Source organism: Lagenorhynchus albirostris, chromosome 21 (genome assembly GCF_949774975.1).
Source record: "Lagenorhynchus albirostris chromosome 21, mLagAlb1.1, whole genome shotgun sequence".
NCBI classification, from domain to species: domain Eukaryota; kingdom Metazoa; phylum Chordata; class Mammalia; order Artiodactyla; family Delphinidae; genus Lagenorhynchus; species Lagenorhynchus albirostris.
This window is the reverse complement of record NC_083115.1, coordinates 8,118,740-8,134,872: the sequence shown is the minus strand read 5'-3', so window position 1 is coordinate 8,134,872 and position 16,133 is coordinate 8,118,740. Positions and strand designations below refer to the sequence as shown.

The following is a 16,133-nucleotide window of genomic DNA, read 5'->3' as shown; positions in this document are numbered from 1 at the left end:
AGCTTGGTTTTCTTGACCAGGTCCCAAAGCTTTTATTGAGGGTAAGAAGACCGGAGGAAGCAATTGCTGACAGTCACGTGTCTGGTGGCACTCAGGAGAGGGATGGCATATGTGCTTATCAGGGAATCAATCTTTCTGCCTATCATCCTCTTTTTCCTAGGAAGAAAGCGACTTAGCGCAATTACCTCATCCAGAACTATTACCTCACTTTAAACTGTTTATTCTCCAGAGAAACGTGTTTTGGGTCAGGTGGTACTTTGACCAGAGAGAGGGACTTTTTGAAAGTACTGTATTGATATTGACTGTGGGCCGTGGAGAGGTGTTGGGAACGCTGTCTTTCTTTCAAACCAAGATTTCATTTTCTATTGGGGTCCAGCAGGCAAAAGGGGACACATGTTCTGACCAGCTGAGTTCTGGCATCATTCTGGGGGCTCGAATATGGTGCTCTATGCAGCCTTGAACTCAGGGCCAATCCCCCAAGTGTGTTCTTTGCTCTGAAACTGTGTGGCCCGAGGCACTCTCTCTTAAATGACTCCTTCTGCAAATGGGAGAATAAGAGGCAACCGGGAGGTACTTTCAAAAGCAGGGAAATGAAGATTTGACAACCCATTCAAAACAAACCACACTTTTAAGAAAAGTCTTTCCTTCTCATGACAAAGGCCCAGCACGACTTCCTTTCCCAGATACTTAGGAGGAAGGCATTTGCCAGGGCCCAGATTTAAACGAAACAGGAGCCATCAGAAACGAAAGAGCTTTTCTGAAAATTTGGGGGCTTCCTGGGTGATTAGGACCACAGACAAGGGAATTGGGGAAAATAAGGAAAAATAAAAATCGATCACATACCCCTCATGCACCCATGACTTCCCCACCTCTTTATGTACATGCATGCACATTTAGCTTAGTTGCAATAATGGGTTTATTCCAGTGCTATTTTTTTCCCACTTGGCATTTGTCTTTTTTTTTTTTGAATTTTTCTGGAGTGGTGTCTGGTCTGATTTTAAAAAATGGAAGCAAGAGGGGCAGGGCTGTGAAAGGGCTCAAAGTTGAACGAAACAGTGGTTTGCAGGAAGCAGCAGACTCAGGCTGCCGAGATGCCCACATCTTTCTGCGCTGGGTTCGCCTCCAAGAGGCCCGCAGGCTTTGCTCCCATCTTGGAGCGAGCGTGACCTCCGCAAGCCCAGCGTTGGTCCTGCTCCCGAGCTCGCGGAGGCACCTGGGGTCGCGCGCAGCCGCCGCGGGGCTCACCTGCACCTCCCTGCCGCCAGCCCCGCCCCGCCCCGCCCCGCCCCGCGCCGCCCGCCCGCCCGCCGCCGCCGCCGCCCCGCCCCGGCCCGGCTCATTGGTTGCCTCTCGGAGGGGAGGAGAAGGGGCGGCCTCTGGGGGGGGTCTCATTAGCTTTGCGGGCTCCTTCCTTCGCTCCCTAGTCCGGAACCCGGCGGCGGCTGGAACACCGCGAGCGGGCAGTGCGGCAGGGACGGCGGGTGACTCGGGCAGTGACCGTGGCGGCAGCGGTCGCCCCGCCGTGGGAGGCTATGGGGACGCGCGCATCCTCTGGGTGCCCAGCGCGCGGCGGCTCGGAGCGCCCTGCCCTGCTGCTGTAGGGAGCGGCGGTGGAGCAGTCACTCGCCGAAGCCCCCCGGGACCCACTTGCTTCGGCCCCTGGCTCTCAGTGCCTTTCTCCCGGGCTGCCGGGGCGCAGAAGAGGATCCGTACTCCCGAGCGGGGCAAGCAGCATGCGGAGAGCGGCCGCCGCAAGAGGAGGCGCTGGAGGGGCGCGCCGGTGGCTCCCTTGGCTGGGGCTCTGCTTCTGGGCGGCGGGGGCTGCGGCTGCCCGAGGTAAGCGCGGGGTCGAGCGGGAGGCGGAGCCGGGGGCGAGGCGGCCGAGCGGGACCCGCACCTATGGCGTTGGCTTCCCAAGTTGCGCCCTGCATCTCTCCGCGCGCTGAGCGCAGCGGGGTGGGACTCGGGCGGAGGATCTCCGAGGGGACCACTGTCTCCCACCCCAAGTTCGCGATCAGCCGCAGCCCTACAGGTTGCTGGGACCGGGGCCCCTACCCTTCTTTTCCTCTCGTCGTTTGCTGTATTTTCCGAGCCCTCCCCAATTGCTGCAGACTGGAGTCCCCACCTCTTCACTCCAATCTCGCTCCCCCCAGTCCTCTTTACTTCTTTCCGTGGCGAGATGTTTCACGGGTGGGCGCCCGTAGGGGTGTCCGAGAGTTCCTGGGGAGGGGCGCCGGGTGATGAGAGTCTCTGGAGGGTGCGCTTGAATGGAGAGGGCGCCTTTTCTCTGGGGGAGCAGCGCCCAGGCTGAAGTCCGCGAAGCTCGACACCTCTCGGGCGACAGCAGCCCGAGGTCCTGGGCAGCAGTGGGCTTTCTTTCGAGGAGGCCGCGGTGTGCGGGAGCTCGGGAGAGCGGCGTGCACCTTCCGCGTTTAACTGCGCCGGCAGTGCCCCGCCGGGTTAGCAGTTGGCCCGAGGCCGCCCACCCGGTGCCTCCTCTCCCTGCCCGGTGCCGGCTCCAGTCCGGGAGCTCGTGAGCGCGGGGACCCCTGAGCGGCTGGGAAGCCGCAGCTTCTTTCCGACTTAGAAACGTAGACCCCATTTTTCCTGGATCCTCTGGACTCCGGCAGAGTGACATTCTGCACCTGGTTTCAGCTCCACCTTGAGCGAGGACTGGAAGCATGAACCTAAAACCGCGGACTTGCTTTGAAGCTGATCAGAGGCAGTTTTACACGTAGCTTGAGGACTGTGGCTTTACCCTTGAAATCATCCGGAAGCTCTGCCTTCCCGCTCTTTCTTTATTCCTACGTACATCCATTAGGCTTAGAATTTGTAATTGCCTTAAATGATTTACCTAACGCTTGACTGGCGAGGGGTGAAACTGATCTGCCCACCTTACCTCTACCTTGAACGTATTGTGAGTAGCCGGGAGACAGGAAAGGGTGGAAAGGGTTAAGGACGATCACAGAAAAACCAGTGTAATCTCATTTTTATAAAAGCTAACGGTGTGTTAAAAGCAGTCGTGCTGTCTGGAATGAAGAATTAAAAAAAGAAAAAAGTGGATAGAGGTTTTTCCCTTTTATGATCCTGTTCAGTGACTATTTGCATTTCATTTCCTGAAAAGTTTTTGTTTTTTGTGTTTTTTTTTTAATGGAGCAGGCTTTTTAAAAAGCAGGAAAGGTTTAAAAATGAGCCTCAAGTGATTGCACACACTAGGTGATGGTGAAGCATAGTTCTTTTCCTCGCTGGGAGAAACACAAGCTTCAGCCATTTAATTTACTACAGAGAATGCCTCCTTGCAAAGTCAGCTCTGAGTTGTTTTTAATACACTATTAGGGGGGAAAGCGGGCCTTTTCTGAGTGTTGATTTAAATGTCTGAGTTTCCACTTGCTGTTCTATGCTGAATACCTAAGAGTGACTGACTCCACATACTGACCCTTGGAATTTGGTTGGTGGGGCTGTCTTGAAGCCGGCTTGAAACAAGAGGTGCGGACCTGCCAAAAGCCTCTTGGATGGAGTTTTGCTGGCTGTGAAACTAAGGCTAGCACCTCCTGTCTGCAAGCTGTTCTTCAAAGGACTCCTGGAAAACACACTGTACACTCCGCAGGCTTATTTACAACAAATGTCTTGCACAGATCATAGTAATGTTCAAGACACATGGCGTGGAGCAGTACATCTGACTAATATTTCCCTTGTGGTGTTTTACTTTCTGGGGCAGAAAGCCTGTTACCTTTAGCACCTGTCAGAGATTCCCCAAGAAATGAGCAGTAAACAGGCTATAAAATCTGTGAAGCCACATAACCTGGCTTGGGACAGGTGGGTACAATTAGGGTTTTCAGAACAAAGGGCGCATTTCAAAGTTATTTAAGTTCTCCCAGCTCAGGAAGGTGCCCGCTCATTAAAAGCAAGATGAGATGCACCCAGGGGACATGTTTGCTGAGTAGTTTCACCGCATTCTCTGGGGCTGGCTCTACAGGGTCCTTACTTATCCAAGTAAATAGTTTTTTTGTTCTACGAGCCTTTTCATGTTGGTCTGAACCAAGGTACTCCGCCTTCCCGAAACAACAGGATAGACAGAACTATGCCATTTGCTTTGATTATATTAAGAAGATTGAACAATTCAGTAGCCATTTCTTTACAATTATCATTTATTTGTTTCCAAGATCATTGTACCAACTCCTTTTTTCCCCCTTTTCTTTCCCTCCATACCTAATGTAAAAACCCTCTGAAAATTGCAACGAGATTTCAGATGATTGGCTTTGAATGTCCTCAGCGAGGAAAATACACGGGGCAAGGGACTGCCTGCAGAAACTAGTAGTGGCCCAAGGAGCCATGTTCTGGTTCCCTCCTTTGTAAGCTAGACTTAATTCTTGAGATTTATGTACTTGATGGATAGCATACTTACTGTAAGGAAAGCGCTTGGGTACCATGATTACCGTATGTTTTAACACTTTCCAAGTTAAAAGAAGGGGGTTTAAAAGTTGTTCATGACCTGCCAAGTGCTAATTGAATCCACATCATGTTGTCACACTGATTTGTTTTTGTTCTTTGAAGAAAAGGAGCACTGCTGTTGGTCCGGTTGTGATTCCTCTATTAGATACTGTACATAGATATCCCAGCCTGAAGGCAGGGAGGAAGATGATCTTAGCTGGGCTGAGCTTTCAGAAACAAATCTTTTTAAAAATTTTCGCGGACAATGAAATCTTCCTTATGGTAACCATAGTGATGCATTAAGGGCAAGAGAAATACATCTGTTTTATAGGCACAGTAGGGTCGCATGGTTCACGCATACTTAAATCCATCTACCTACCTCGTTCCTGCAGTTTTATATCTATGTTCACTTTCTCCTTAACGAACATAATTACTGCCTCCACCACCCCGCATTCTGTTTCTTTTTCCTCCAGAATCTTCCCCTCCAAAGAGCTATGAGAAGAGAGCCTTTTCTTGTAATTTCTTGGTGGCTTTTTCTTTTTGTGACTCTTGGGTTGTACTCTTCGTTTGAGCATTCCGGTGGTATCTTTTTTTCCTGCCTGACAAAGGGTTCTGCTCAAGAAATCTCTTAAGTATCTCAGCTGATAAGAAGAGATTCATTGTTCTTACCTGACCCTATAGTGGCAGCATCTGTCACCCTTTTTCAAAATCTTACCAGGAAAAATAGTAATGTCAGCCTTCCATTCTTCCTCACTCTTTGAGTGACCCATCTGTGGGTCTCTGGTTCTTTAAGTGGTACCCCATAGGTTGGGGAAACCTATGGAACCCCAGGAATCCTCCGTGAGTTCCATCAAAACTCTATGACTGAGCGGGTCTCGTAGTTCTAGACCCCACTGTCTTAGTAGTTAGGGAAGAAGCACTTTTCTGTCTGTTGCCTCAGTGGCTTGTAAATGTTCTATCATCCTCCTTCTACCAAATAAGGACCCAACTTGAAATACTGCCAACTTTCAAGGTTTAACAAGAAATTGGTTGTTCAGGAGATAATGACTATTTGATATCACTCCCTCGGGTCTGTCTTTCTTTTTAAAATACGGAGGCTGGGGACCCAGACCATACGTGTTACAGTCTAATCCCGAAGACCAAGCGTATGAAGAAAGATTTATTCCATAACATTCTCTTAAGGGAGGTGGTGGCGGTGATGCAGGATGTCCTCTTAAGCGGCAGGCACAGATGTTCACAGAGAGCCCGGATGTGTCCCCCTCCTTGATTATACCTTTGCCATTAATTCTGATTGTCCCGTACACCGGGCAGTGCTGCTTGACCAGCCGTGTCATTGTCTTCTGTCCTCCTTATTCTGCCGCCTTCATGAACTAACAGCATGACCGAATAACCAAGGGGGACTTACCTCTGTCATTCTTGGCCGCATACTCTAGGTAAAGACGCTTGTTTGCGCACCCAGTCATTCGCTTCATGGCCACCACTGGCATGAGACCTGTCATCGTGTTGCTGCCACTCTTTGTGTTATGCCTGTTCCTCAAGAGAAGGCATTTGTGCAGTCTTGCTTGAATATTAGATAATAATAGTAATGACTGTCTTTAGCAGGTGCCACTCATTACTCTAGAGAGTTTTACACACATTAACTTACATAATCCTTAAAGTAACTTAACATAACTTAAAATAACTCTTTGAGGTCAGCACTCCTATTATCCTCCTTTTGAAGATAGCAGAAGAGCTGCACAGAGACGGTAAGTACCTCGCTCAAGGCCGCGGAGTTAGTATGTGGTGGCGCCTGGATTTGAACCTATGCAATCCGACTCCAGAGCCCACAATAAAGACGCTTTTCTAAACTGTGCCGAAACAAAATGAGTCTGATATTTTGGTGACATAAGTACTAAAATTATATCTCTATAACTCTGAGACTTGGAGAAGAATTTAGAGGAGCTTAAATAAATCTATAAATGTATTCAGATACGTCTCAGAGATTTATGTTGTACGCAAACAGCCACCCTCTCACCATTCAGCTTAATATACTTTGGGATCAGATTCACACTTAAAATTCTGAGTGCCAGCTTCTAATATGATAGCTTCCCCCCCCCCCCGTTTTGAATTTCAACACAAAATATTACTCTGAATACGCCATCCATGGAATGGCAGAACCCGAGAGACTATTTGTTGCCTGTCTTGTATTTTTAGCCTTGTTTGCCGGGGAAATGTGAAGCATGAGATTTGAGAATAGATTGTTAACACCAGAGGCTGCTGTTTCTGCTGTTTTGGGTACTCCTCCTGCGGCTCTTGCAAGGCAGATGGCTAGATTCATTTCCAGAAAATAGATATTCGTTCTATTTTGCATTTCCACTTTGAAACGAACTTTTAATTGTTTGTACCACATTGCGTTGTATGCTCTTACTGTGAGCATACACATGCTGTGCGTAGATAGTTTTCAGAATTAGGCGGATGTTAATGTATTTCAGTTTGGACCCCATGAGAAATCCACTGCACACTCTCTTGTGCTTTTGGAGGATTTCTTTGGAAAGTGGGTTTGTGTGCAGGACAGTGTGGACCGCATATGTTGTTCTCAGCACCCCTGCCCCCTCTGGACTTCACTGGACTGAGAAATTAGGGGCAGAAGTATTCGGGTTGTGTTGATGGGGCTACAGTAGAAACCAAAACACGTAGTACTCTTCTCGGCTTACGTGGGACCACAACAGGATGTAAAATACTTCCTAATATTGTTTCCAAGAGGACAAGAGTACAGGGAGGCCTGTATTTTTCCTATATGATCAGTTTCTTCTGACAGTTTCCTTCCTAATTAAGAAAGCTGGAAGCCAAAAGCTGTCTTCCAAGTGAAGTCAGTAACAGCCTCACTTAATGCAGACACTGACTTTCTGCCCCTAAATTTCTGGTTCATAAAATGCAAAAGAGCCTTCCTCCCCAGAAGGGGAGACCTTGGCACTTAAGTGTATGTTTCCACTTGAACCTGGCCTTGTAAGGCTGGGAGGAATAATATGGGGTAATTTCACCACAACACCAAGGAACTTGGCTCAGAATGGACTTCACAAGATGCATTGTTTTGCTGATTGAATGGTGTAATTTCTCCCTCAGGTAAGTCCAAGGGAAAATGACATTGCAGACATCCCAGAAGGTAAGTGATTGGCAGACACGCAAAGGAAGCAGGAGGTACTAGAGGCTAAAGTGAAGTCATCCTGACTACTTCAAGGGTCCAACCAACACTGGAATAACTATGTTTAATATCATTCATACATTTTACTCACTTACTATAAAAGCAAATGTATTTACTAAATATTGGACTAGAAGATTTGCCTGTAAAGAAATTTGTGGCATGCCTTTTAGAGTTGTTTGCAGGTGATTGGTGGTTTCTGCCTCGTCACAGTACTTATTTAGTAGTTAGCATCTTTATTTGAATTTAATTTAATAAAATCTACTGGAAGAGGAAGGGAAACCCAATGATCTTGGGTTATGAAAGCTAAGCTGGTAATATTTGAAACATACAAATCAGGGCTTTTCAAATGTTAATGTGCATTTGAATCACTGTAGATCTTGTTAAAATGCACATTCTGAGTTGGTAAATCTGGGGAGGGGCCTGAGAGACTGCATTTCTAACAAACTTCTAGATGACACCATCTGACCACACTTGGAGTAGCAAGGTCATGGATGACAATAATTCAAGTTTTGGGGGTTTGTTTTTGATTTTTAATATTGATTTTCACTTGGAAGCCAGTACGAAGTGGAATTCTGTGTAACAGTATTGTAAACGTGACAGAAGAATAGGCAAAGACAGATGTCACTTTTAACACAGAAAAACCTAGAGCTACTCATAAAACAAATAGACGTTCTGGGAGTACCATTCTGATGTAATATAGCGTCTTGCTTCCGGCATTTGTAAAGATGGATGCAGTATTTTCAAAGGCTTGGATTTTATTTTGAAGTAATTGAGGACTTACGTCTGCATCTACTTCATTTCTGTAAGAAAGAGGAAACTGAGTCCCCCAGAAGTTGAACAGTTTGCCCAAAGTCAGATTTTTGCTAAGCTTCTACCCCCTTTTATCTTACTGTATCTCTTGCCTGGCGCTGCACTTAAAAACGATCCCGAGTTCAGGATATTGAGAGGGCGAGGCTACACTTAAGGAAGAGGTAGCACAAAAACAGTTGGTTAGAAACGAAAACAGAGGAATGTTCACATGGGATAGGGATGCTCGCCAAGGAGCTGGATCCTTGTTGTCACAACATGGTGTGGGACTAGGTTTGGGGTCCTTCCTTGCTGCTGGACACTTATGTCTACTTGGCAATGCCCATCATGCTTACTGTTAACTTACCCAGCACCTGGAGGTGCTGGTCCCATAGCACATGCTAAACAATCATTTTTACTCTAAGCTTATTGCGTTAAGGTATAAATAATATTGAGGATAACATTGCTAAAATTTACTCAATATGGTGCTAAAACATTCAGGAAAATTAGTTGCCAGAAGAAATTAAATAACTGTAAGAGGGTTTTACATTCCCGCCCCCCAACAGATTGAAAAGCCTACGTCCCTAGATAGATTATTCTACAAAGATGATTAAGTGTAAGATGTGACACTATCATGGATGGCTCTTTTGCATAATAATTCATTGGCATGGAATTCGACATTTTTCAGGTGCATTCACAGTTTGGATTGTTTTGGATTTTTACATTCACCCTGATGTTGAACAGAGGATGGAATTAAGGTTTAGAGGTTTTTTCAACCAAGGCTAGACAGAGAGCCACAACTAGTACTAGGACCAGCAGCTGAGTGTCCAGATGGTTTCTGGGCCTTTTTGACTATGAGGTCGTTCTATTTTATTACCAAATAGATTGGTTGCACTTAAGTTGGACCATACAACATTCTGCTCACTTCGTATTTTGAGACAGGGCATGGGTACATGAACACGTGTGACAGAGAAAGAAACGAGTAAAAAATTTTAGTGATACCGTGTTGGCTTCTGGGTTTATGTGGTGGTAGGTTTCTCATGGTTATGAACAGAAGTGGTGTCATCTGGAAGAGGGGATGGTAGGAAATGTGACAGCAGTGGTTTGAGGCAAGTAAAATTGTGAGTATATGAAAAATGGTATATATACTGCGCTGTGGCCTAAGGGGTAGGGAAGAGTTCTGAGGAATTTGCTGAGCTATAGTATTTTCTTTTTTTAAAAAAAATTTATTAAATTTATTTTATTTTTGGCTGCATTGGGTCTTTGTTACTGCACGGGCTTTCTCTAGTTGTAGCGAGGGGGGGCTACTCTTCGTTGCGGTGCATGGGCTTCTCATTGCGGTGACTTCTCTTGTTGCGGAGCACAGGCTCTAGGCGCATGGGCTTCAGTAGTTGTAGCACGTGGGCTAAGTAGTTGTGGCTCACGGGCTCTAGAGCACAGGCTCAGTAGTCGTGGCGCACGGGCTTAGTTGCTCCGCGGCATGTGGGATCTTCCCGGACCAGGGTTCGAACCCATATCCCCTTCATTAGCAGGCGGATTCTTAACCATTGTGCCACCAGGGGAGTCCCATGTTTTCTTAAAAACAACAAAGGATTTAAAATTTAGTTCATTAAATAAAAATCACAATTAGTTCTGCAGTTTTATTTTCAAGTTGTCATTACAGACACTCTTTAGAAATATGGTACTGGCTTCATAATCTGCATCACTTTCTAAATACTTTGTCTTTATTATTAACTTTGTGCTTTATTTTTTCTTTCTCTATGTAGTTGCGGAACAAGGTTAAAGTATTTTAATTGGTATTTGGAAGGTGTGTGGTGGCACAGTGCATTTGGACTTGCGATAATAATTTTCATCAAAGTGTCTTTAAGAATTATCTAACCTATTTTAGAAAGAAATAGAAAAAAATACAGACCTCAAAATAAAGTTCTTTGCCAGAGAAATATGTGTGTTGTAGGCCTTTTGAAAGGAGCTGAGGAGATTGTAATTGTCCTTCATCCGAATAGGTGACCCTTGTATCTCTCTCAGCCTAGGGACCAGCAGCTACAGTGATTGCCGGCAGCTTGCATCAGGAAATTTCCAAAGTTGTCTCCCATAAAAAAAAAAAAAAAAAAAAGCAAAGTCAGGAGGTTCACAGGTTTTGTCAGTGTGAGGTGTGTGTGTGGGATGTAAGTGTTTGGGGGTTTGCTTTAAAGAAAGAAAGGTTTTTAAAATGTTTGTCATTTTTTTCTCACCTTGGAGAAAACAAACAAACAAACAAACAAAACAAACCCACCCACCCCAAATACAAAAATGAAAACTAAAGCCCATTGGCTGTTTTCTCAAGTTTAGCAGACAGCTTGAAATGTACATCCGTCTCGGATAGCAATGTGAAAAGACAGCTCTCCCGTGTCATATCCTGCAGCAGACAACACCATTACTTGTGCAGCCAGTTACTAATAATTGTCAAGGGGATAAGTGCTTAATGCATGGATATCTGTGTGTATGTATTATGTATTAGTAGAATGTCATATATCATCATTATGGCAAACTTACATCATTAAACTTCCATGCTGTTAATTTAAATGCCATTAGTAACACTTAAACTCGAGACGGAGACACAGTTTTGACTTGAAAGTTAGCTTCTTAATTTGAGCGCTCCCGTTTCTCTTTCTCCCTGGTCTCTCCCATCTAACCCCCAACTCTCAGTCTGCTCTTGCTTCCTGTCTCCTCAAGTCAAAACGGCCTTCCCGTTCCAGCAGTGTGGTGGGCTGCAAAGTTCAAGGCTACATGGCCTCCAACATGTCACTTTTTTTCTGGTTCCTTTTATTTCTTAAATGAGAAGAAGTGACGCAATTATCGTGAAAGCTCCTTCCTGCTCTAACATTTTATGATGCTGTGTATCGTTTTCAGTACCCTTTATTCATGGTATTTTTTTTTTTATCATTTCAGGAAGCATTTCTTGGCGTTTTAAATAGGCATCAAAACCTTCGATAACAAATACTCTGAAAGTAGAATTTTCAGGACAAGTTTGTAGGACTTCAAGAATGATGCTGGTGAGCCTTGCCTTTAGCGTTTTTAAGAATGCATCTTCAGTAAAAGAAGTGTAATTTTATGTATCGGTTTCTCTTAAATCAGTGGTTGTACACTAATGCATACAAATGCTGCTACAGCAGCAGAAGTGGGATGGGTGGGAAAGGGCCGCGGGGGCTGGAATCCTCCACGGCAGCCCAGTGTTGCCCAGTTGGGTGCCTGGGCCCATGGTTGCTCGATTGACTTCTTTTTTAGCAGAAACCACCTCTATGCTATCTCATGGTAAATTTCCAGATTTGAACTCTTCTCACATCATTTTAATAAAACACCTTTAGTTTAAGCAAGAGTCACAAGATACAGCACTCAACCTTCCATTGTGTCTCAAGTCAGTGACTTTTTCCACCTTTTGTTAAGAGATTTAAAGGATCAGGGAGTCAGTTGGTCCTCATTTTCAATCATTGTCTTTGAGCTCTGCCTATAAAGCTTTTTCTACCTTTGTGAAGGAGCACACTGTCTATTGTCTTCCCTTCCTCTCTTGTCCTCGTGATTTGATGACCATCTCTAGTGTTGTGTTTGGGTAGCTTTTTCTTTTTGTGTATGTATCGTAGTTTTGGGGTTTGCTGTTTCCATGAGGTTTGGTAGTCTATATAGGTACAAGGTTGTTTTAAGTTGCTGGTCCTTTTCCCGCCTAGAGAAGTTCCTTTAGCATTTGAGGAGCGTTGCCTAAAAGCGGAAGATCAAAAGCATTTGAGTGGCCTTTTATTTAACATATGAAAAACACTAATTTGATCACTGAGTTTCTATGTGCCTCTCTATCCCATTTGTAAAGAAGAATCATACAATTATATTGCTGGGAAGGGCCCTAAAATTTCTAGACTGAAGCTCAAATCTCTACATGGGCAACAAAAGTCTAGAGAAGCAGCGTAGCTTGCTGGACTTGTAGGAGGTCATTTCTGTCAGTGTTTGCCCATGAACCCAGATCTTCATTTTTTCAATGTTGTTCTTGCCCCTTCTCCTTTTCAGGCCCATAATAACGAAAGCAATTGATAGAGGCACCAAGGAAATCAAAAGAATGATAGCAGAAGACTAAAGCCTACTGATCATTTTACACTTCTGTTAGAGGATGCTTTCCTTTTATTTAAAATGTTTATATTTTTCTAAATACCTTTGAAATAGGATAGATTTTTCATCTTTGGCACTGTTCTGAATCGTGCAGTGTTGGGGCTGTGATTTGAGGGGCTCCAGTTGGTTCATTGTAGCAGAGCTGATGGATATTGTATTACATTATTATCTGTATTACATCATCTATATCTACATTATAGGTTTATTTTGTGTTTTTATGGAATTTACAGTGAGTCAAGCTTTTGTTCCAATTACTTACCCTCTGCATCCTTGGTAACAATTTTGTTCAGTATGAATCTACTAGCAGACCCTAAATACTTTCTAAATATAATTATTAAAAAAATCTATACATAGGATGAAGATAGTCACTTCTCTTGTACTGTGGGATGTTAATGCCATGAGTTAGAACAGGAAACCTTATGCTTCACCCAAGGAAATAACTTCAGAACGGTATTTGCCACACAACTCCTAATTCTTATCTGGATAAGTAAATTACTTCCAATTTCCATTTTTCCCTGTTTAAATCTGGATTTTCATGTGTGATGAGAAGGTAACACTTTCCAGCTGGAATGCTAGGTCTGTTGTGATGAGGCGGTTTTATTCAAATGGATACAGTAGTTGGCCACTTGGAGGACCAGTAGGTGGAGAAGGTTTTAGAGATGCACAAGCAATTGACTTACGCTTCGCTTCGCAGAAAACTTCTGATGTTGGCAGCAGCTTGCCAGTGATACCCTCAAAAGGCCGTGAATTTGCATCCAAAGCGAGTGAGGATCTAATTTGAAAAGCCTCCGTTGCTTCTTCTCATGCATTCTCTGTTGTTCTTTATTTTAAAGCTGAGTTCTGCATTTCTGACGGTCGTGATAACTTGTAAAATGCAATCGCTGTAGTTGAGCTGAAGCTTATAAACCCCGGTGACCCTGTAATGATGATTATTCACTTTGAAGCCACCTTACTGGGAAAGTGTTAGATGTGGAGGGTGTCGAAAACTTCAGATTCTTGGCGATTAGTTGTCAAAATATTCAGGGTTTGGTTATTTTTAGCAGTTATCAGTTAAAGATCTTGCTGCTGGAAATGGTGATTAGGTTTTAAAGCTACAAATTCCCGGTCATCACCCAAAGCCATTATTTTTTTTTTTTCAAACTCACAGAAAGGCTGACATCTTTAGTATTGTTGCCCGGGGTTAGGTGAGAAGATCACACAGACAGGTGCTTTGAATATGTGTGGCCATCAGTTTTTTAAGTTTAAAATTGATGTTTAATATTTAAACAGTTTTATTGAAACATAGTAGATTGAAAAATGAGCACCAAAAGTTTAATGTAACCCCCATTTAGAGAAATACGTGTGTTTGTAATTTAAACTTCGAAGAGAAGCTGATGCCAAGAACAGAACAGTTAAGCCATCTCAGAATAGTTGAGCCCAAATGTCAGGGGAGAGGATCCACTGATATATATTTTTTTAAGTTCCTCAGGTTATTCTTAGTTTGGGAATCAAAGCCTGAGAGCCACTGGTGTAATGGGTGGATTGATTGTGAGCAAATGTAGAAACTGATCTTCTTTTTTGAGATTTAGAGACAGCAAAGTGTAAGGGATAAAGGTGACCACCCATGTTTCTCCCTTGCACACCCCTCCACGTTAGGCGTTATATTTCCATGTTGGATCTCCGATGACTTGGATGAGTGAAACTGGATAATGGCACTCAACATTTCAGTCTTTAGGAGCTAGACTTTTTCTGCTAGGATGGAAGAACTTAGATATTCATGAAAGAGATGTGATGAAATAAGAAACATTACATAATCATGGAGAAGAGTTTTAAGAACCCAAGGTTGGAGGTTGCACCATGTTTCCCTTCTGAACAAAAGCACAGGGGCCCACAAATGGACATTCCTATTAATTCTCATCTAATATGTCTTAGGTCCAGGATGTAAATGATAAGTGATCACATTTATGAGTGGGTTAATAACTTTGTACTGGTCTTGGTGTCGGAAGGATGAAAGCAGTATAGCTCCTTACAGTGTAGGGCAGGGCCCGAGTCAGCACCGTTGTTGTTGACTAAGGAGTTGGGCGGGGACAGCTGATGCCTCTTTGCTGTTTTAGGAAATGTGGCATAGGAATTCCAAATAAAGCAAATGTTTCTAATATGTCTGTTCACAACTGCCAACGGTTCCCTATTTGTCTGTGAAATCAAAAGCAAGCCATTTTGTGACCAGTTGTTGCACATGAGTTTAGTTTAAAAAAATCAATTTAAAATGGATATCTGTGCCCTTACCACCATATTAATAAACCATTATCAACACGACCCATCTGTATGTCTCTCTTTAACTCCCATCCCTCTGGTTCTCCTTCAAAAGTAATATTGCTTGAATTTTGTGCTTATCGTTTCCTGGTCTTTAAAACTATTTTACACAAATACGTATGTACTCCTAAACAGCGTTTACTTTTGCTTCTTTTTGACATATATTATAGTTTTCAGCAATTGTTTTTTTCACCCAGTATTAGGTTTCAGCTATGTTATTGGATGTACCATTGTTGAATCACTTCCCTCCTGTACAATATTTGATGCTGTGACTAAACCATAATTGACTTATTTTACTCTCAGTGACATTCGGCTTGTTTTCAGGTTGCTTTTTTCTCTCATGAAAAGTGCTACTAGGAACATTCATGTACACGTCAATGGCACCCACTTTTCAAGTGTTTCTCGTACATCTGAGAGTAGATTACTAAGACCCAGAGCATGAGCACATTAAATTTTCCAGATAATGCCAGAGCATTTTTCAGCCGTATGAGTTCCCATCACTTCACATCAGCCAACATTTGATATTTCCAGGCCTAGAGATTTCTGCTTATTTAGTGGGTATAATATGATTATCTCCACATGGACTTAATTTCCATATCCCTGATTACTAATGAAATTAAACATTGTTTCATTTATTTCATTGCCATTTATATTTCTTCTACAAAACACCTACTCAAGTCTTTTGCTCATTTTTTCTCTTTGTTAATAGAAAATAATAATGTAATTATTAAATTAATAATTTATTGAATTATAGGGAGCTTTAAATACACATACGTGTATGTGTATATATGTGTATATATATATATTTTTAGTAAGCTTTAATGTGTTAATGTGTGATTGGAATTTCTTCCCCCAGTTTTCTTTTAACTTAATGGTATTTTCTGATGACCTGAATTTTTAATGTTAAGTTCTCAAGAACTCAGGTTTTAATTTCGATGTAATCAATGTTATCAATGGTTTTATGCTCTTTTGTGTCGTGCTTAGGAAATCTTGCCTAAATCTCATGAACTATATTCTCCTGTATTTCTTCTAAAATTTTCTAGTTTTGGTCTTTCGTATTTATGCCTTTAATCGACCTAGGATAGATTTTTTTTTCCCGTGTAGAGTTTGAGTTAGGGATTTAATTTCATTCTTTCATGTGAATAACCAGTTGTCACAGAACCATTGAGGGGTCTCCCTCCTTTTTCTAATGATCTGCAGTGCCACCTTTGTAACGTGCGAAGGTTTCATAGATGCACGGGGATTTTTTAGTCTGGTGTTAAGTGTGCTTCCAATAGTTCCAGCAAACCTTTCTGGTTTTATTTTTTACTGC

The 16,133-nt window shown here is 43.3% G+C and overlaps 1 protein-coding gene across 2 annotated transcripts in view; it reads left to right on the top strand.

The window, feature by feature from the left end:
• Window positions 1-1,733: 1,733 nt before the first annotated feature.
• Window positions 1,734-16,133, top strand: part of UNC5D (unc-5 netrin receptor D) — a 603,667-nt gene continuing 589,267 nt past the window's right edge. For both annotated transcript variants that reach the window (XM_060136404.1, XM_060136403.1), the window contains exon 1: window positions 1,734-1,836. In XM_060136404.1, coding sequence (XP_059992387.1) covers window positions 1,734-1,836 — 103 coding nt within the window. The remainder of the gene's footprint in view (window positions 1,837-16,133) is intronic.